The sequence below is a fragment of the Muscardinus avellanarius genome (genome assembly GCF_963383645.1).
Source record: "Muscardinus avellanarius genome assembly, chromosome: 9".
NCBI classification, from domain to species: domain Eukaryota; kingdom Metazoa; phylum Chordata; class Mammalia; order Rodentia; family Gliridae; genus Muscardinus; species Muscardinus avellanarius.
In genome coordinates this window covers 9,228,815-9,250,656 of record NC_137795.1, presented here as the reverse complement: position 1 = coordinate 9,250,656, position 21,842 = coordinate 9,228,815, and the positions used below count along the sequence as shown (strand labels likewise).

Here is a 21,842-nt window from a genome sequence, read left to right as displayed (position 1 = left end):
CAGGAGACATCAAGAGGAGGGACTTGCAAGTAATTGTGGGTCCCTCCCTTCCTTCCTTCTTTCTTTCTTTCTTTTTTTTTTTTTGTTCTTGGATACAAAACTTGGTGCTTCATAAGAGATGGAGGAGACAACTGGAAATCTGTTGCTTATTTATTTATTTATTTATTTGTTTATTTATTGGCAGTCCTAAAGATGAACCCAGAGGAATTCTACCTCTGAGCTATACTCCCAGCCCCATTTTTTTATTCCTTATTTTGAAATGAAGTCTCACTAAGTTGCAGAGGGCCTCACTAAGTAGCTGAGGCTGGGCCCAAACCTGTCACCCTCCTGTCTCAGCCTCCCAAGTACTGGGATTGCAATAGTGCGCCATCATGCCTGGCTCCCTGCTTACTTTCAGTTTTTCCACAAAGTATTCATGACACCTGATGTCCCAGCTCTGCTCCAGCTATTTCATGTACTGGTGACGTTTTTCCTATTTCTCCCACCACCTGAATTCTCCCTCCTGTTTTATTCTTATCCACCTTAGTAAGGCGACATGGGGGGTTGGAATGCGCACCCTATCCTTGCCCTCTGATAGTGGTGTGATTGTCTTATCACTTATTTGGCAGTGGGTCATGGAGCTCGTGTCTTGAGGCTTCCTCTAAGTCTCCATTAAGTTTACTTTCCACCCAACACTTGTTAAAATACATACCTTTCTCCAGTTACATTATAAAAACGCTGAGGAATCCCCCTGTAGCTTGCCAGAGACAGGATGACCAGGGATTGAGTCTTGTTTGTGGTGATATCGAAGATGCTCAGAAAAAGAGCCTTTGCACACTGTGATGCTGTTGATTGAATACATGAATTTCTTGCATCTACAAGGGCTGGGTAAGCGTTCACTCCCTTGATTCATCTGTGGAATGTTACTGTGTTCATTGTAGACCCCGCAGAGGACCAGTTGACGCCATGTGGAAGGTGATGGTTTTGCTGGTCCCCCTGGCCGTCAGCCCCGGCGATGGGCTGTTTCGCTCCATATACCAACGTGGCCGAGTTTTCCTGCCACCCAAGGGAGATGCCGGGGACCCGTTATTCCTTACACCTTATATCAAAGCTGGGAAGATCACGGAAGGTAAGTTTTAAATCAGAACAGTACTTTCAACAGTTTCAGGCTTTTTTTTTTTTTAAAGTCTGGGGATGGAACCCAGGGGCATTTGACTTCTGAGGTACATCCCCTGTCCTATTTTTTCTCCATTTTATTTTATTTTATTTTTTTAATTGGTGCATTGTAGTCATATATCAATCACATTGGAGTACAAGACTTGAGAGGATATACAAGCACACATCATCCAATTAGCCCTCATGCAGCCCCATCTCAATCCCTCCCCCTCCCTCCATCCCATGCTTGTTTGGTGATTAACTTTGATACATTTGTTTATGTACCTCCTGCGTTTTAAAGAGGCTCCATCCTCCCCTATTCCATACCTTCTGATTGGTCACCTTAGTTGCTTCACAATAGGGCCCTTTCTATAGCTCGACCTCTGCCTGTTGCCCCTTTCCTCCTAGTTATTGCTGATTAGGGGAAGCATCTGATTTTTATTTTCTGCGATATTTCTCTGGGCATGCTGCTTTGCAAGTACCGATCCCACTCTTGACGGTCCCAGTAGTGGCCTGGCTACCCGGTGGACTGATCCAGACCTCGCTGGCTCAAGCAGCAACCTTGCCTCATGGGAGTCCCCGATTCTGGTCTCGCTGGCCCCGACACCAGCCTAACCCCTCAGCTGGCTCCGATCCCGGCCCTGGAGGCCCCAGTAGCGGTCTTGCCTCACAGCAGGCTCCGATGCCGGCCATTGGCCCCGGCACCGGCCTAACCCCTCGGCAGGCTCCGATCCCGGCCTCAGAGGCCCCAGCACCGGCCTGGCCTCACAGCAGGCTCCAATTCCAGCCTCGCTGGCCCCAGCACCGGCCTAACGCCTCGGCAGGCTCCGAACCCAGCCTCGGAGGCCCCAAGAGCAGCCTTGCCTCCTGTCAGGCTCCGATGCTGGCCGTTGGCCCTGGCATCGGCCTAACCCCTTGGCAGCTCTGATCCCAGCCTTGGAGGCCCCAGCACCGGCCTTGCCTCACAGCGAGCTCCAATGATGGCCTCGCTGGCCCCAGCCCCGGTCTAACACCTCGACAGGCTCCGATCCCAGCCTTGGAGGCCCCAGTAGCGGCCTTGCCTCACGGCAGGCTCTGATGCCGGCCATTGGCCCCAGCACCAGCCTAACCCCTCGGCAGGCTCTTATCCTGGCCTCGGAGGCCCCAGCACCGGCCTTGCCTCATGGCAAACTCCGATGCCGGCCTCGCTGGCCCCAGCACCGGCCTAACCCCTTGGCGGGCTCCAATCCTGGCCTCAAAGGCCTCAGTAGCGGCCTTGCCTCATGGAAGGCTCTGATGCCGGCCACTGGCCCTGGTACCGGCCTAACCCCTCGGCAAGCTCCAATCCAGGCCTCGGAGGCCCCAGCACCGGCCTTTCCTCACGGTGAGCTCCGATCCCGGCCTCACTGACCCTGGCATCGGCCTAACCCCTCGGCAGGCTCCGATCTCGGCCTCGGAGGCCCCAATAGTGGCCTTGCCTCACGGCAGGCTCCAATGCTGGCCATTGGCCCCGGCACCGGCCTAACCCCTCAGCAGGCTCCGATCACTGTCTCAAAGCTCCAGCACCAGCCTTGCCTCATGGCAGGCTCCGATCCCAGCCTTGCTGACCCTGACACCAGCCTAACCCCTCGGCAGGCTCCGATCCTGGCCTCGAAAGCCCCAGCACCGGCCTTGCCTCACGGCAGGCTTCGATCCTGGCCTCACTGGCCCCAGCACTGGCCTAACCCCTTGGCAGGCTCCGATCCTGGCCTCGGAGGCTCCAGCACCAGCTTTGCCTCACGGCAGGCTCCAATCCCAGCTTTGCTGTGTCTGGCACCGGCCTAACCCCTTGGCAGGCTCTGATCCCGGCCTCAGAGGCTCCAGCACTAGCTTTGCCTCACGGCAGGCTCCAATCCCAGCTTTGCTGTGTCCATCGCCGTCCTCACCCCTCGACAGGCTCCAATCCGAGCACCCTCTTCGCCAAGCCATTTGTCCCACGTTCTCGAGGGTGCATGGTGGTAACATTCTGCCTCTGGGGTTATTATTTCAAAGGTTCCAGGTGTAATGTATCAGATGTCTGCCTCCCCTGAGTACTGGCCACTGCCATTGCCACTGCCTCCACCATTTCAAATCCTTCCCAGGCTCTTTTTCCACTCTGAATGTTGTCCAGTGTTCCTAAGCATGCGTGATGGTAGCATTCAACATTTGGTGTAATTTCTCCAAAAAAAAATAAGGTTGGTAGGATCTGCTTTCTGCTTTTCCTGAATACAATTCTCGATCGCCATGGCGGAGACCGCTTTCAACACCGCCTTTCTCCTTGGTCTCCGCTAAACACTCTCCTTACAGGTGATGTCCAAGATTCTTAACAATATAGAGAAACAGCAGTCCTCCTTCACGGGGAATTTTTCCATGAGTTCCAGTGCATTTGGATAAGTTTTGTCTGCATCTCCAGTGTCCTGGCATCCGCCACGGCTTTCTTAACTCCTCTCCGATATTTTTCCTTTTTCTTTTTCTTTTTCTTTTCCTTTTTTTTAAATAAGAGAAGACAGTATATGTGGTTTGAGGAGGTAATGGGATCAGGTACTCAGTAGCACTGTGACCCTGTCGGTTTCCCCATGGGTCCAGCGTGCTCCACACTACTCCCCCTGGGGCCCAGAATCCCGTGACCCGGGCCCCAGCTGGCGTGCCCCGCGTGACCCCCACCCGGGACCCAGGTCTGGCTACGCATGGTCCGGCCTGAAGCTGTCTGCAAACCGTGATCTTCAGGTCTCTGCCTCCCAAATGCTGGAATTACAAGCGCGCTACCACGCCCGGCTAGGCATTTTTTTTTTAAAGCAATTATCCTACAGGATGCCAAATACCTTCTAATATTTTTGCTCAATTATTTTATGTCAAACATTCACAATTTGATGCTGAAATCATCTGTGTTCTGAGATAAAACGAGCCGGCTGGGTTACTTATGTGGTTGGGTCACAACCTTTCCTTGTATAAAACGAGTGAGTTCCTGACCCCAGTACCCACTTGACAAGTCTGCATTGACCTTGCAAGTTACTAAGTGTCAGTCAAGCCTTTCACCTGTCAGCATCCCGGGATGGTGTGACCCCTGTACATGTGACAAGCAGCGCAGAGGGAGTCCCAGGTGCTGCTGCACACTACACCCCCCTGGCTTCCCGGCCTCCTCCTCGCTGCGCCCTCACCCGGCACGGTCCCCACACAGTCCGGGCCTCGGCTCCCTCATCGGGAAGATGGAGATTGAACAACGTCCCCAACTTGAGGACATTTTGAGAACCCGATGAGGAAAATCACACGTACAGTTTTTTTTATCTTATAGCTCACTCTCCAGGTATTTGAAATGGCCTCAAGTATAGACTGTGGATTTCTTCTGTTATTATTGTTTATAGAAAAAAAGGTGTCACGGGTGTTATTGGAAACGAGAATTTATGGGTTACCTCTGCTCTTGGTTTTGCTTTGTGCGAGGTCAGGCAATGTGTAGATGAATGATTTAATCTGTCTGAAGCTCAGTAGATTCTCGAACTGTAAAAGAGTATCCAGGCAGCTACTTTGTAAAGAGAAGCAGAGAAATGGGGTGGTGGAAACGGAGTTAAGAAAGCAAATTTAATAGGGTGTGAGGACAAAGAGTGTTTGCTGGGGCTGGAGTGGACTGGGGTAAGGGGCCTCTGTGCGTGTGTGTGTGTGTGTGTGTGTGTGTGTCTGTGTGTGTGTGTCTGTGTGTGGGTGTGTGTGTCTGTGTGTGGTTTGGTACTACATACTGAACCCAGAGGAGTCCTACCTCTAAGCTACATCCCCAGCCCTATTTTTTTTTTTTTAATTTTGTAACAGGGTCTTCCTAAGCTGCTGAGGCTGGCCTCAAATCTGTGGTCCTCCTGTCTCAGCCTCCTAAGTACTGGGAATAGTGTGCCCCTGTGCCTACCTGGAGTATGTGTTTAAGTAGGAGAGAGGCTTGGTAGATGGAGGCTGCTCAGAAGCACTTTTATCCCTGGCTACAGCCGGGAAGGCTCACTTTGCGTCTGTGTGATAGGATGGGAATGTGTGGCACTGGACATTTTAGAAATGATTGCGTAAAAGCTCAAAAATACACTATGATTATCAACTGCATTGTGATGTGAGACTATAATGTGCCAATAAAAACATACAAATGAAAAATTAAAGAAAATTTTAGAAACTCAAAAATAAGTCTAAATACTCTGTAAGGAACTTTAACATAAAGCAGTTTTTTTCATTTGATGTGTTCTCAGCCAAATAAGATATCATTATTTTCTTTAAAATCAAGGCATTCTTATTTGTTTATTTATTCATTTATTCATTTATTCATTTATTTAATGGTACTAGGGATTGAACCCAGGGGCATTCTACCTCTGGGTTACACCTAAAGCCCTCTTTTAAAACAATTATTTTTATGTTGAAACAGAGTCTTCTAAGTTGCTGAGGCTGGCCTCCCACCTGTGATCCTCCTGTCTCAGCCTCCCAAGTGCTGTGATTACAGGCCTGCACCATAGCACCCAACTGACATTTTCATATTTTAAGGGTGTGTTTCAGTTTTGCCCATCTGTCTTTTTCTGATATACATATGGCTGCAGGTGTCACCATCTCTTTCCTTGGGAAAGGTGGAAAAATTCAAATAATGTATTTGGTATATTATATATATATATTTATTTATTTATAATTTTTTTGTGATACTGGGGTTTCTGGAAACCCTTCTACTTCCGGGCTACACTCCCAGACCTATTCTTATACTTTTTTATTTGGAAGCAGGGTCTCTTAAGCCAGCGCAGCTGGCTTTGAACCTGCGTGATCCTCCTATCTTTGCCTCCCAAGTGCGGGGATTACAAGTGTGCGCCACCACGCCCAGCTATTTGGTATATTTTAAGAAGGACTTATTTTTACTTGATGTAGAAAACTCCTGAGAAGACTGTTGCCCAATCACGTAATGTGATTCCTTTTGATGCATGTGAGAACGTCCCAGGTTTGTAACCCAAACCCCCCAGACTGGGTCACCTGCACACACTCCAGCTCCCTTACCTGGATACTGATGGTTTAGATTGTGTTCATGAACAAGAAGTGAAAGCGTTTAAAATAAACCACTTATCTCAAGCTGAAACCCAGTTAAATAATTATCACAACCGAGTCCTACCAATCCGCAAACAAGGACATTGAGACTCAATACTTCATATGACTTGAGAAGGGGACGCTGGGAAGAGCCAGAGGGCTGCAGAGATGGGCGTAGCATCGCATCAACTGGCTCCTGTTCTGTGCCTCGCCCGCTATAATCTATTTCCATTTGCTTCAAACACTTGTGGCCTTCAAAAGTGAGCAGGTGTGCACGCTTGAAACAGTTAATAAGGCAGAGCATGCCAAAGCACCAGACTATTCCATCTGAACTAGATGTGCTGGAAATTGGGGAGAAGAAAGCTATTGGTTAAAATAATCCAGGGAGAAAATAATTGTAGTAGTCGTAAAGTAATAACTAACCGACACTTGGTAATTATATCCCCAGTACCTAGCACATTACACATGTGTAATAGGCTGAATACATATTTATGCGATTTAAATTTGGGCTCTCATCATGTGCGCCATGGTTATATTATATCCATTAGCTCGTTTTGTCCTCGGAGCAACCTCAATGGGGAATGCATAACTGTTCCCATTTCATTACAAAGAAACTGAGGCTTCCTCAGAAATTAAGTATCTTGCCCAGAGCTGTGAAACCGCTTAGTGGCTGAGCTGGAATTAAAACCCGCATCTGCCCACCCCAGAGCCAGCACTGCACGGCGGAGCCTGGGGCCAGCTCGACTTGAGGGCGTGGGCAAGATTTGGGTTAACAGCGAGTGGAAGGTCCACGCTTACTCAGTGAGCGAAACCCCACACAAATGGGCTCAGCGAAAGTGGCCCCGGCGTGCCTCCCCGCGTTGGCCAACTGGTACAACCAAGCGAGACATTTGAGAAGTCGGCCGTACCTCCTGTTCCTGTTTCTGTTGCCTACAAGCGCTGCACCATTAGGGGCATACGCAGGTGCGGAGAAGGGTGCCGAGGGGGTTTTTATATTCTGCCCTTTGGTGCCAAGCCTGGTAGGTCTTCACACTTTGAATGCCAACAGATATTATTATCTGAATATTTCAGATATTCAGTCTGCACAGAACGACCCTTTCTGAAGTTATGTTATGCAGTCAGAATCTTTGAATGAAATTTTAGGTGGCTGATCCAAAAGCCGGGACATCTGGGTATTCAGATCCAGCCCCGACAACATAATTAAGGATAATTTTATTCATCCGCTCTACTGAAAGTTCAGGAAGCTCTGGACAGATGGTCAGCTCGCTTCTCCAAATCCCTTTTGTTTACCGAGTTCGTCAGTCAGAACCCGGGGAACAGGAGCCTTAATATCACAATGGAGCGCTTTCCTGATAAACAGTAGTTCACAAAAAGACAAGAGACATTTTATGTTTTTATTTTAAATTACCAATTAGCTGGCTTGGTTTCATGTAATTGTAACTGCGTGTTTACTTTCTCTGCAGCGAGAATAAATCTCTATTCTGTGAGACAAAAATCAATGCAGGAGGCAGATTTTAGCATGTCGACAAACACTGCAATAATCACAAACTTTAAGACATATTTTGCGATTGTGTCCTAATTATTACCACTTATGGACTGGAGTGTCTCCTCAGATCTGGAGGCTGCCTGGGTGTGGGTGGGTCTGCCTTGCTCCCGGAGGAGCTGGATCCGGCCCTTCCTGCTTGGCCACACTCCGATCATCCCGAAAGTGATAATGTCACAAACACAGCAGCAAGGATAAATAATGAGAAGGAAGTGAAATCACTTCAAAGAACGCCTCTTCCTTTTGTGAACTGTTTTTAAACATTTTTATGGTGAGTCACTGTGCCAGCAAGTTAAGGAAAAAAAAAAAAATCTCCTGTGTTTTCCACATGACATTAATAGACTCTGGATAGCTGAGCAGGACATTCGGAAATACTCAAAATCACGCTGGTCAAAAAAACTTTGAATGCTTTCGCTGTGACTTGGAGAGTGGCAATTTACAATGTGAACTGCTTTTTCGTTCTATATTTCTTAGGATATGGATCAGGTCTGCCTTCCTTAGGAAGTCTTCGTAGTGGCCAGTGGCAGTTCATTCATTTATTTTTCTCAGTCCCCCATCCATTCATTAGCATCCATTCATTGAAAAGTCTTCATGGAACGTCCTAAGTATATGAATTAGCACGCTGAGTCCCCGGGGATCCCAAGGGGAAAGCGCAAATTCCCTGCCTCCCCAGCTCCTGGTGGAGGAGGAGAGGGAGGAGACCTACTTCACAGGAAGCACCAGGAAGCAACTTCTGGTTCCCAGGAGGGGCGGGAGAGCAGCCACCTGAGCCTTCTGGGAGGGACCCGCAGGCCCAGCGCAGCACCTGACAGATGGGTTCAGTCTCTCTCACCCACTGCCTGTTCCCTCGAGCTCTTTCTGTTACACACGGTCTCCGTTTCTCCTTATACTTTGACCTTTCTCATTTTTCTCTGTCTTCGTTCTCCAGTCTCCTGCTGCGCCTATTTACCTCTCTCTGGTTTACCCGACACCCGTTTCCAAATGCTCAGTTTTTACTTCTTTGCTCTCCGTTTTTTTTTTTTTTTCCTGCGGGGGGATGGTGGGGAAGGAGGGTGAGAAGGATTTTGAGAAGATCAATTGTTTTACTAATAATATTTCAAAAGCATTTTATTTTTTAATTTTTTAAAAATTATTTTTGTGGTACTGGTGTTCCTGGGAGCCCTTCTACCACACTCCCAGACCTATTTTTATATTTTTATTTGGAAACAGGGTCTCTTAAGCCAGCATGGCTGGCTTCGAACCTGCGCGATCCTCCTGTCTCCGCCCCCCCGAGCGTGGGGATCACAAGCGTGCGCCCCCACGCCCGGCTTGCTGTGGTCATTGTTGTTTCTTGCTGCTGAAGATTCTCTGCAGGGTCCCAAGATAGTCCAGGGCATCCATCGCATGGGGAGACAAAAAGTTCTAGCTCAGGTTGATAGGATCTGAGAGTCGCCCCCTTACCCAAATAAGGAAGAATGCACCAAGGATGTAAATCACAAGCAGAGTTTATCATGCTTCAGCTCTTACTGGCAAGCCAGGGTCAAGCCTCCTTCACAAGCCTAACTGTCATTCAGAGGAATTGTCCAGTAGCTACCAGAGGAATGCTTCCTTCTGGCCGGGCTAACGTTCAGCCTCTTAGACAGCAGGCAAGTGGTGGGAGCTCGACCCCGAGCCCAAAACAGACCTTACTTTTATAGTCCAAGAAGGGGCGTTCACACTGGGATACAGCCAATAGGTTTACAAAGTAAACAAGTGCAGCCATCTTGTTTTACTGTTAAGTTCCTGACACTTTGGAAACATTCTTAACAGAAAAAAAGTTCCAAACACTTTAACTTACTTCTATATCCTAATATTTTAATTTTATAAGGGGAATGGGATGGCCCTCTCAATACTCTTATATTCCTCATTTTATAAGGGGAGTGGGATGGCCCTCTCAATACTCTTACAAGGTCTCTCCTCTTTCTATAAAGCCACAGCCCCAGCGAATTGGGGCCCCACCCTCGAAGCTCATTTAAACCTTAATCGCCGACCAGAGGCTCCACCTTCAAATCTATTGTTGAATTTAAATTCCTACCTGTTGGTTTTGTTTTGTTCTGTTTGTTTGGGTACTAGGAATTGAAATCAGGGGTCTTCTACCTAAGTGACACCTTCAGCCCTATTTTATTCTTTATTCTGAAATCAGATTTTCTAGGCTGCTAAGGGCTTCCCTACCTGGCTGAGGCTGGCCTTGAACCTGCAACCCTCCTGCTTCTGCCTCTCAAGTACTTGGAACATAAGCATGTGCCACCCCTCTGGGGTAGATTCCTCCCCTCTTGATACCTCTCAATGGGGGTTAAATTTCAACACAACTTGTTGTGGGGATAGTCAGATCATAGTGGGAGAGATAGGTCTCACGGGGGACAGAATCCAGTTTGAATTCAGTAACTTTCCCAGGGAAAACTGGACTGAGCTGCAGAAATCTCGCAGCCTTCTGGTCACCATTTGGAGCAGCCCACAGGCCTGTGATAACGGTGTCTTCCCTTGAAGAGACCTTTCTGTGACATCCAGCTCCTTGCTGGACATGTTCTTTCATTAGATCCTCACAGAATGCCCAGGAAGGGGGAACAAGTATCCATATTTTGCACTAAATCAAAGATGTGCAGAGATGGGCAACTTGCTGGGGGCTTGGCCAGGTTTACACACCCAGGTCTGTCCAACTAGGAGAGCCATGTCTTCCTCTGGGCCCGCCTCCAGGCCCCTCCAGCTGCTGTCAGTGGAGGTCCTTCCTCCATCCCCACCATCACAACCCCTCTGCCCCCAGCTGCTCCTCCTGGTCATAACCAGCAGGTGCCTCTCTCAGATGACAGCAGCTGTGCCCCACCGCTGGCTTCTCCCCACGGCGTTTGCGCAGGAGACTCTTGAATCCCAGTTGGCCAGGAGGACCCCATCTTCATCGATGAGACACAGAAGCGCGGGGAGGTTGAATGCCTGCCCAGAGGTCACAGGGCTGGTCAGCAGTAGTGCTAGGCTCAGCAAAGCACTAGGAGAAAGAAACTGTGTTGTTGGAGCTGGGCTTTCTCTTCAGGAAGCATGCTCACTTAAAAGAGGAATCTGTGGCCTCCACATCATGGGATGCTGGTGAAAGTTCAGTAACCAGCTGCGGTGTCAGGGCCCTGATTTGTTGCACCCCCGATCCTGGGTGTGAATGTTCTCACACCAGCTGATTTGACCCCAGCAGAGATGGGGCAGGATGGGAAGAGTCTTGCCACATCTTAGAACCTGTGGGCTCTAGCTCACCACCACGACATCTAGTTGATGATAGGTATGAAAGCTTCTGACAAGCTTTTTTTACCTCCTCACCAGGCTCCAATTGGTCTCAGACTTAAACAGCCTTTGTGTGTGTGCATGTGGTACTGGGGACTAAACCTAGGGACATTCTACCTCTGAGCTATGCCTCCCAGCACTTTTCATTTTTTTCTTTGGAAACAGGGTCTTGCTAGGTTGTGGAAAGCCTCACTAGATTGCTGAGGCTGTCCTCATACCTGCGATCCTTCTCTCTCAGCTTCTGGAGTACTGGGATTACAAGTGCATGTTACAGATCTGTGCCAACACGCCGGGCTCTTAAATAGCATTTCTTGAGCCACTGGTCTTTACTGGCACAATTCTTCACCTCCACTGAAGGAATTGAATCTCCTACCTCAGCTTCCCGACCTTCTACTTCCTCTTCCCATCCCCGGTACCTCCTTTCTCTTCCTCTTCCACTCCCTTCCTGGTCACTGCTTCTTCTCCCACTGCCTGTGGCTTATACCTTCTCACCAACCCCATTTGCAAAGCCCTGTAGCAGAGCAGGGAGAAGGAAGAAGCCTGCAGCTAAGTGTAAATCCCAGGTCTCCTTCACTGACGGTGGGACCTTAGTCAAGTCACTTAACCTTTCTGTACTTTGTTTCCTCATGTGTAACGTGGGGATAATAATGATGTTTCCCGCTTAATGTAAAGCCCTTGGCACAGGGCCTTAGAAGCGTTTGCTGCCACTCCTATGAGTTACTCTTGGTGTCCCCTCACTCAGAGGGACTCTCCGCAGCCCTCTCCTTTGTCCTTGATTTTGTCTCTTTGCTCCGTAAGAAAGCCAGGACCTCTGCCTTCCCCAATGCCCTGTGGTCCTCTTTGGCTCCCCCTGAGTAGCCATAGGTCACCCTGGCTCACTTCCTTCTCCAGCCCAGCTCCCTGGGTCCCTACAGGCCTCAGTCAGCCCCCTTAGTGGACCTAACAGGTCTTCCCCTCCAGGACGACAGCGTGGGGAGCACAGGTCCCCCAGGAGCTGCGTAGCCACCTTGATTTCCTTGCGCCCCCTCTTTTGGGTTAAGTGACTATACCCTGCCCCTTTCCGTGTGGCCCAGTGTGAACACCTTGGCTTAGGGAAGGTATAATGACAGGTGACTTTCTTGTCTTCTCCTTTAAAAATACCTCATAGAGCTCACAAAATATTTGTGGATCCAGTCCTATCATATAAGGCTTTCACATTTCACTTGCCCTTGGCTAGACCGTGAGCGTGGCGTAGGTGGTACGTGGCTCAGCCAGAAGAGAGTGACAGGTGCCCCAGAAAGCACGTTTCCTGCCACATCCTTGGCGGGCCCTCTGATGGCTTCACCCCTGGTTCCTGGGCAAAGTCTCCCCAGGGCTGAGAGGTCTTCATGGCACTTTTCTCTAATCCTGGGTAAATTTTCTTTTCCCCTTCTAGCGAAAAAAATGAGCTTGGTCAGCCCTTTCCCAGGCATGAACGCAGAGAGCTACGCGGGCTACCTGACGGTGAACAAGACCTTCAACAGCAACCTCTTCTTCTGGTTCTTCCCGGCTCAGGTAGGCCCTGGAGGGGACCAGGTCAGGGACCTGGGAAGTCTGGGCTGGCTCTTGCTCCAGGGTGGAAGTTGCCTATAGCCCTGCGGGCTTATCTTTTAAAAAATCTTTTATTATTTTTTCCTTTCTAAAAATAAGTGCCAGCAACTCTGCTTGGTATTCCTGTTTATGGGCAGGAAGCAAATGCTTGTGGAGATGGGGGAAGCTCCAACTTTTGAATTGCTTGTAGCCTTATTTGGAATAATAATATTACTACCTTCCTGCCATGGTCTTCTTCCTATCTTCTTGTTGTATTGTTCTAAAAATACTTGGGGTGGGGATGGGCCTAGAAGAGCCCAAGGAGGGAAAAAGTGGGGGAATCTATGAGGAGTTGCATGTCTAAGCATGAATAAATTTAGCCCCACACAAGGACTGCATGGGTCACTCAACTTCTTAGATTCCTTATAGACGTAGTAGAAATGGCTGTGTACTTCACTGGTAATTTTTAACTTATTTCAGGTCACACAGTTTTGTATGAATGAGATACTTTAAGCTTAGGGTATAAGTGGGTGTACTGGCACAGGGCTGGAAAGCACACACAAACTTTATCCCAATACAGAGTGATTTCCTATTATAATTCTCCAAATTGGAGTAGCTTTAGACGCCAGAGAAAGCAAAGAAAAAAATCTAGCCCTGTGGTGTGTGCTCTTCATATTTGCATACTATTTGCATATAGCAGTGCTGCATATGTAATAGCTGGGTAAATTGCTTAATCCAGGGTCATTTTCTAGTCAAATTGTTTGCATTGGTACTGTTGGATTATATGTTGCTGGCTTTTCATTTCTGTTTTTTTCAACCACATGGCCCCTGAGGTGGCTCATCCCAGGCCAGTCCCCTGTGGGGTAGGGGTAAGGTGTGTGATAAACGGAGAGCTCTAGGTGACTTCTGGGTTGGGCCCACAGGAGTGCAGACTGCCACATTCTCTGGAAGGCTTTCTGGATGCTTGAGCATTTGGTTACGTTTCTTCTTCTGTGTTATTAAGTGAGGCAGCGAGGTGCCTAGAGCACAGAATTTAAGGAGATTGTATCAGGCTGGGGCAGGTGCAGGGTCGGAATCTCCAGTGTCCTTGGGTTGCCCCGAGGAGCCCAGCAGAAGCCAGAGGGCAGGGGCCTGTAGTGCCATCAGAGGCCCCACCACGCCCAGCTGGTGGAGAGGGAGAAGTGTGGTCCTTCAGGAGCAAACGGAAAGTAACTAGAACAGCCACTCTCAGGAGACACGGTATAAGTTAGGTCTAGGAATACGACGTCATTCTAAGACGTGGGAATGTTCTTTGTATTTTTAAATTATTTTCATTGTAGTTTAGATTGACCTAAAGTTGACTAAAGGTTTTTGTGAGTTTCTAGGAGGGAATCTTTGTTTTCTGCCTTTGGTATTTGTGTGTATTTCTTCTTTCCACGCCTTAATTAATATCCCCCCACTCCCCTCTCTTACCTCCAAACCCCAGACTCTAAAATTTCATACTTAACTATCTGGAGAAATACACACACACACACACACACACACACACACACACACACACACATATATTTTCTTTTCTTTTCTTTTTCCTCTTTTTTAGTACTAGGGATTGAATCCTGGGGCATTCTACCTCTGAGGTGTACCCCAGCCTGATTTTATTTTTGATTTTGAAACAGGGTCTCACTAAGTTGCTGAGGGCCTTGCTAAATTGCTGAGGCTGGCCTTGAACATGTAATCCTCCTGTCTCAGCTCCCAGGTACTCAGATTACAGGCACGCACAACCACGTCTGGTGAGATCAATGTTTTAATATTCTACATACAAGTGAGCTCACGCAGAACTTGTCTTCTGTACCTGGCTTATTTCTCTTGCCATGATGTCCTCCAGTTCCATCCATGTTGTCACAAATGATGGAATTTCATCTTCTTTTTTTTAATAGGCTAATAGTATTCCATTGTGACACATTTTCTCTATCCAGTCATCGGTTGATAGGCACTTGGGTTGTTCCATTCCTGTTGGTGAGAATGTAAGTTAATATAGCCATTGTGGGCAACAATATAGAGGTCCCTCAAAAAATGAAAAATAAAGTTGCCATAGGATCCAGAAATCCCATCATGACTATGTATCCAGGCAAGGAAATCAGTGTGCCCTTTTCCCTGTAGCCTACAGTAGTCACAAGTTCTTGGTGTCCGGATGTAGACATCTTGAGGGAGCCATTATTCTGTGCAAAATGACACTTGACACATTTGACCACTTGGCAATTTCTCAAGATGCTCTTTCTCAGTGATTCTCACATTTTGTGGTATAAAAGAATTACCGCTGACTCCCCCCGCCCCCCGAAATTCTGACTTGTGAGTTGGGCGAGGTCTGCAAGTCTTGGCATTCCCAGGTGGACCGCACTTTGTGAGACCCATGCTCCAGCCTGTGTCCATAGCTCCAGGCCATAAAGGAGCCCAGCTTCCCTGATTGTGGGATGCGGTCTCCCATGTGGGGCGAGGGTTGGAGTGGGCATCTGGATACTCAATTGCAGTTTCGGGGGCCAGCATTCATAGTTCTGCTTGGCATTTCACCAGGACTTGTTGCATCTGCCTTGCACTTTCTACTCCCACGCCCACCCCAGCTGGAGGTACGTGACCCCTTCTTTTCTCTTCCGCTTTGGAACCTGTTGGTGTACTAATAAGTTCCTCATTGATTTCTGAATGTGCGAGCTTCTTCAGTAATGATTCAGATTTGTGAAAACAGGAAGTGATGGTGAGGGAAGAGACCAGAAACCCAAACAAACCCCAGTCCAGATTTGTACAAACAGGAATTATGGGTGAGGGATGAGATCAGGCAGAAACTAAACAAAGACCCAGCTTTTCTTTCTCCAGTTGCCTTTGAGCAGGATTTGCGTCGAATGGCTTCATCTAGGACGTGAGAAGTGTGCTAGGCCCACAAAACTGCTCAGGAAAAGGGGGTTGAGGTCTGCATTCTCTAGTGTTGCAAGACCGATCTGAAACCCCTGCACTAAATAATGTCTAGGCAGTCGGTTGTAAGATTTCCCCCCCTTAATTCAGTGAAAACCTAGCTGTGCATCCTCTGAGCAGGTTATGTTCTTTTAGGTACGATTCTATAGTCATAGACACGTCATACTAAGATGATCCAAGATGACCTGACAGGCAGCAGGCACAATAGAAAAGATCTTTATGTACAATGTTCTATTAGAAATGTTAGGCACAGCTTTGAGGAGAACGGCAGAGATGAAGAGACGGTGTCCCTGGACAGGTGTCACAGCTCGGAGCTGGGATGGATTCTTGAAGACCTCCTTGCTGTGAATCCCGCACACAGAGCCAGGTATCTGAGGCCACCAGCTGTAAGTTATAGAACAGGACCGGTGTGGGTGATACCGATAAAGCCTGTTTGAAGGAGAATCAGGGGTCGCCTGATGGGGCGGAGTTGCTTTCACTTGGCAGAAATACAAGTTCCTTGCCTGTCACGGGGAAGCAGCTGACATTGTCATCGGGAGAGAAATGACACCAGGAAAACCCACAGGTAGAGGAAAACAGATCCAGGAAGGCGGCCACGCTTGTCACAGCCTCTGAGTAATTTTTCGGGATACTGTTTCTCAAATTAGCTTTGTTTTCCTGTTGTTTCTAGAGAGTCCCCTGTGACTGTACATGCATCAGTGTATAATAAATTCCAGAAACTTGAAATTGGCGTGTGGTGGGGATACTGCAGGAAATGAACTGGCATTCTGCATGGAATACAGAGTAGAATGGAGCCAATGGCTGAGGCAGCCGCTCAGTGGCAGTCGTTAAGTGGAATCAGCCACGTGCTGAGCACTGGGCTCCGTCATATTCCATCCTCGAGAGAACTCGGTGAGGAAGGAGTCATTATTGTCATTTATACATGATGATGGGGAGGGTGTAAGCCACGAGCCCAAAATTGCCCAACTAGGATATCAGCAGACCTGGGATTGAACGCTAGTGCTCTGCCCTAGGAATCTTTGCTGTGGACCATTCTGTGTCAGACCTGAGAAGAGCATTCGTGGAAGGAGCTAGGAAATGATGGTTAGAAGTTCAGCTGCTTGAAAGAGTCAGGCGTGGTGTAAACCTGGCTTTACCATTAGCTTTTCCTGACATCACTGAGCACCCATTTTCTCCATGTGAAAATGGGGGTGAAAGCTGGGCGTGATGGCACATGCTTGCAAGCCCAACACGTGGGAGGGTGAGACAGGAGGATGGGAAGTTGGAGGTCAACCTCAGCAGCTTAGTGAGACCCTATTTCAAAATAAAAAAAGATTAAAAAGGGGTGGGAGTGTAGCTTAGAGATAGAATGTTCCTGCTTCAGTATCAAATAAATGAATAATAAATATTAAAATGGGGATCGAGGGCTAGTATGTAGCTCACTTAGTAGAGTACTTGCCTATCATTCATGAGACGTACTAGGTTTGATCTCCAGCATAGTAAAAACAAACAGGCAAACAAACAACCCCCACACAAAACCATGGGGATCAAAATAGCTACTTAGCAGCGGTTTTGAGACAGAAGAGATAATGTAGAGAAGCTTTTGGATGACTTCCAGATTGGGAGTGAGTAGAGTTGCTATTGTTATTTCATTATGACTGTGATTACTTTTGGTGTTATCAACACAGCCCTGTGTCAGAACTAAACCCGTCACAATCTGAGAGGTTAAGAAGGACAGGAAATAGAGGGAAAGTCCAAATCAGAAAGACCTGACCACCAGCCAAGAATGTGGATTAATTGCTACTGGATGAGGAAATTACCAAGTGAAATTTAGATTTGTCACATTTAAGAAGATAAAGAGACATGTGGGTGATTAGTTTTTTGAAATTATCATCCTTCTCATTAAAAAGAGATATCCGGAAAGCACTGGACGTGGTCTTATAAGGAACATGACTAATTTAGACTCATTTAAGCAAGACTTGCAGATTAGGTAGCTCAGATGCTGGAGCCCAAAGTCCAGGCATTCGGTTAGGCCTGGGGCCCTTATTGATGGCCCCATCTTATTCCTATGGCGAAAGAAATTACCAGAATTACTGGAATCCCAGGATGTTTTTGGTGCCGGCGAAGGGGCTGGCGTTGGTGACAAGCGCAAGGGGCCTGGGGTGTTTATGTAGGATCTTCAGGTCAGACACCAGGAGGATCGAGAGTGAAAGGGGCCGCTCTGAGGCCCCTAGACCCAACAGAAGGCGTCCACTGGAGTTAGAAGAGCATATTCCGAACCACAGTTTTCTCATATAGATGTTAGACCTAGTTGATATCTGAGGCCCCACCGTATTCTTACTTTCTGTGGTTCCATTGTCCAAGTGGGCCTGCCGACCAGACATGCTTCAGTAGGCCACCCAAGATGTAAAGACAACCAAGAGCTCCAGATACAGGTGTGGGTTGTGCACAGGAGCCTGAATTTGTGTGGCCGCTGTGGCAGCCAGCCTCCAAGCTGACCTCCGGTGGGCTCTGTCCCTTGGTATATGCGCCTTTGTGCAGTCCCTCCTCGTCTGAAGCAAGATCACTACACTAAAGCAGGAATGCTGGTGTGTGGCCTGGTCTGTGTTATGAAGGACAGTGATGCTTGTACCTTGGCCTCTTGCAACCCTCACTTGGGAGGGAAGCCAGATGTCTGTTAGGAGGGCACTAAACAGCAGTGTCGGGGAGCATGGGGGGACCCCCCGACCAGCACCAACCTTGAAGGAGGCTCCTCCAGTCCCGGCCAAGCTTCCAAAGGGCTGCGGCCCAGGCTGATGTATTAACTGCAATCTCAGCATGTAATGGTGCCCCACGTTGTTGGCACCAAAACTGTAATGGTTGTAGATGTCAGCGTGAGTTCTTAGCTACTTTAGAAAAAATAGCCACAACTGTACTGCTGCAAGCTTAAGCAAAGTTTATTATTACAAAGGTAGAAAGAAGGGACAGATCAATAAAGCACTATGTCAGAGAAGACGCAGTGGAGGGCCTTGAAGGTAAGACACTGGGGTCTCTGAACATGTAACATTTTTTTTAAGAATTCATTATCTCCTTCTTCCCATCCTGCTTAGCCAGTAGTCATCTTTTCCCACTGGCAGGTTCGCCAGTTATCTCTGCTGTGTAAGCCTTTCCTCAAAGGGACAGATGGGTCTGATCAAAATGTATTACTTATACCAGGCGTGGTGGCACACACTTGTAATCCCCACACTTGGGAGGCGGAGACAGGAGGATCACGCTGGTTCAAAGCCAGCCGTGCTGGCTTAAGAGACCCTGTTTCCAAAATATATATATATATATAAATAGGTCTGGGAGTGTAGCCCGGAGGTTAGAAGGGTTTCCAGGAACCCCAGTACCACAAAAAAAGTATTACTTGCTTAACAGAGTCAGAGGGCTGCATGGAAGAAGCCCGCTTTGTCTTTGGTTTAATTTTAAGGCATGCATTGTCTACCTATGTCTTTGGTGAGTCCATAGCCTTTCCCTATCTCTATCTGCTAAAACGTTGCTTATTATGTTAAAAATTGTCTTACAATAAAGAGAAGAAAGACATAGTCTTTTAAGGTATGAAGGTTTTGGGCTGTAACTATTTTGTGTAATTAATACTTGATATCGGGTCAATATGGTTTGCCTGTTTTAACTTTAGCCTAACCTATTGTGAAAATCCATATAATCTTGGTGTCTAGCTGGGCTAGCAGCCAACTCTTAGCTAACCAAGGTCAATTCTGGCTGCAGGTCTTGGCTGACAGCATAGAGGCAGAGAAAATGATTTTTATTGTTCTGCCTAAGTATGAAAGCTTGTTCTTATTACCAATTAATACAGCTCTTATCAACAATTAATACAGGCTCAATCCCCGTAAAACAGAGACCCTGAGTCAGAAACCCCAGCCAGACATCTCCAAATTCCGTACAGAAAGCACAAGGGCCAATGCATGTCATTGTTGCCATAAGCCTTTAAGTTGGGGAGAGAGGCTCTGCAGCGCTGGATGATAACTATTACAGCTCCTTGTCATGAATTCAAGGGGGCTGTAGACATGCCAACCAGCATCTACTCCCCAGCCCCGTCGGATGGGAGCTTGTGGAGTGGTGACTGCTATGCCAGTTTTGTGTGTTGTTGTTTGTGTCTTGGCCCCATGACTAACAGAGTGTAAAGGTTTTTCCTCTTGACTAAATGTGATCTTAAGCTTTGTCAGTAGAGGGCGCTGGAGGGACACTGCAGGAGGAAGTTGGCTTCTCTTCCACTCCCAGTTCTGTTTTGCAGCTTATTGACCCCGCTGTCCAGTCTGTCAGCAGTGCAGGTGGAAACATTCAGCCATACTCTACGATGTTGTGCACCCAGCCCACAGCACCCTCAGCAACCTGGCTGTGTTCAGGTGGCCACCTGGCTTCAGGGCTTCCCAAATCAGCACACGCATCCCAGGCCTTTCCAGCCAGCAGGCTCCTGACAGCTCTGGGCCAGGAAACCCAGGGAAGGAACTCAGCCACCTTGTGGGCTGCAAGCACACCTCCTCCAGTGAGAGTGGACCCCAGCCCTGGAAGAGCCCTGATGCCTCCTGGGTGGAAGCATCTATGAGCATTCTCCAGGGTAATCTGTGTGTGTGTGTGTGTGTGTGTGTGTGTGTGTGTGTGTGTGTGTGTGTTGCTGGGGATTGAACCCAGGGGCATTCTACCTCTGATATACACCTCTGGTCCTATTTTATTTTTATTTGGAAGCAGAGTCTCACTGAGTTGCTAGGGCTATTTTTGAACCTGGAATCCTTCTGTCTTACCTTCTCAAGTACTGGGATTAAAGGCATGTACCCTATGGTTAATTTCTAGCTATAGTTACACTCTGGTGGGGGTGGGGGAGGCAGGACTAGAGGTTGAACCCAGAGGCATTATACCTTTGAGCTATACCCCTAGCCCTATTTCATGTTTTATTTTGAAACAAGGTCTCACTAACTTGTGGGGGTTGGCCTTGAACATGTGATCCCTTGTCCCAGCCTCCCAAGTATTGGGATTACAGGTATGCACCACCATGCCCAGCTATAGTTACACTTCTTTATTTTAAATTTCCCTGTTCTATGGTGTACACAGGAAGCCTGCCTGGCATGCTGGTCTTGGGACACCACCGAGGCTGTGGCTCACTGTGGAGCCAGCCTCCTACCTCTCACCCTCACCCTCACCCTCAAGCATTGGTGTCTGTGATCCTCATGTTCAACAAGGCCAGAGGACACACAGAAATATAAAACAGAATTAAAGGCCAATGTTTCCAGGTTAAAAAAAAAAGAGAGATCAATTCCAAAGTGAAAATTACTATGTGGTCTCTGCCTTCTGATTGGATCCTAAACTATATAGCCATCCATTCTTCCTCCCCTTCTCAGACAGACTCAGTGCAGGAAGTGGGTCAGCCAGAGGGACCAGGAACAAGAAATGCCTCATCAGCAGGAGCAGCTGGACTTTTCATCTCAGCCTTTTCTATCCAGGACCACAGGGTCACTCTTCTGTTCCTCATTCTTGCCCCTTGGCAAGTCAACACACCCTGCTTCTCCAGGCATTTGGCTGAGTGGGCTGACCCATAGTTTTCAAGTTTACTTGTTCTTGGACCAATTGGCAGGGATTAACAAGCACCTCTGTCAGAAGCATAGTATGATTGGCCCAGTTTGTTTTTCCTTGGGCCAATCAACTGAGGCCAAGGGTGCTGAGTCATGTGATACATGCCCATGGCTCATGGACTTTCTCCCAAACATAGAAAAAGAGTTGAAGCCGGGCATGAGAGTGTACGTTGTAACACCAGTGGTTGGGAGGCTGATACAGGAAGATCACAGGTTCACAGTCAGCCTCAGCTACCTAGTGAGGTTCTCTACAACTTAGATCAGTGGGGGAGGTGGAATTGGGGAAGAGCTAAATGAGGGGTATGTGCATGTATGTTTCTACCATCTTGTACTACATTAAGATGTGTGACTTCAATGCACCAATAAAAACAAAATAAAATAAAATAGGGCTAAGGGTATTGCTTGGAGGTAGAATACTCCTGGGTTCAATCCTCAGTACTGAAAAAAAGTCAAACATCTACGTACAAGAGACATTCAGAACATCAACAAGCCAAGATGAAAGAACTTCTCCATGCCACATAATAATGAAAATGATTAAGAGAGGCCAAGGAAAGAGTTCTAAATGGATCTAGAACAAAAGAACAGGTGACATTTAGTGGCAAAACAAGAGGTTTCTAATGCCATGCCCTTTGTGTTTGCCCTTTGTGTTTCTAGACCTTCTTTAATGCCTATTATCTGTAAATTAGGTCATTTCATATTATCCCATATTTATTGGATGTTCAGGCCATGTTATGCATTGTCTTCTCTATATTGTTGACCATATTTTCAGTTTTGAATGAACT

The 21,842-nt window shown here is 47.7% G+C and overlaps 1 protein-coding gene across 1 annotated transcript in view; it reads left to right on the top strand.

The window, feature by feature from the left end:
* Positions 1-945: 945 nt before the first annotated feature.
* Positions 946-21,842, top strand: part of CPVL (carboxypeptidase vitellogenic like) — a gene marked incomplete at both ends in the record, with an annotated part of 118,657 nt that continues 97,760 nt past the window's right edge. The window contains 2 exons of the mRNA XM_080701991.1: positions 946-1,108; positions 12,399-12,517. Coding sequence (XP_080558117.1) covers positions 946-1,108; positions 12,399-12,517 — 282 coding nt within the window. The remainder of the gene's footprint in view (positions 1,109-12,398; positions 12,518-21,842) is intronic.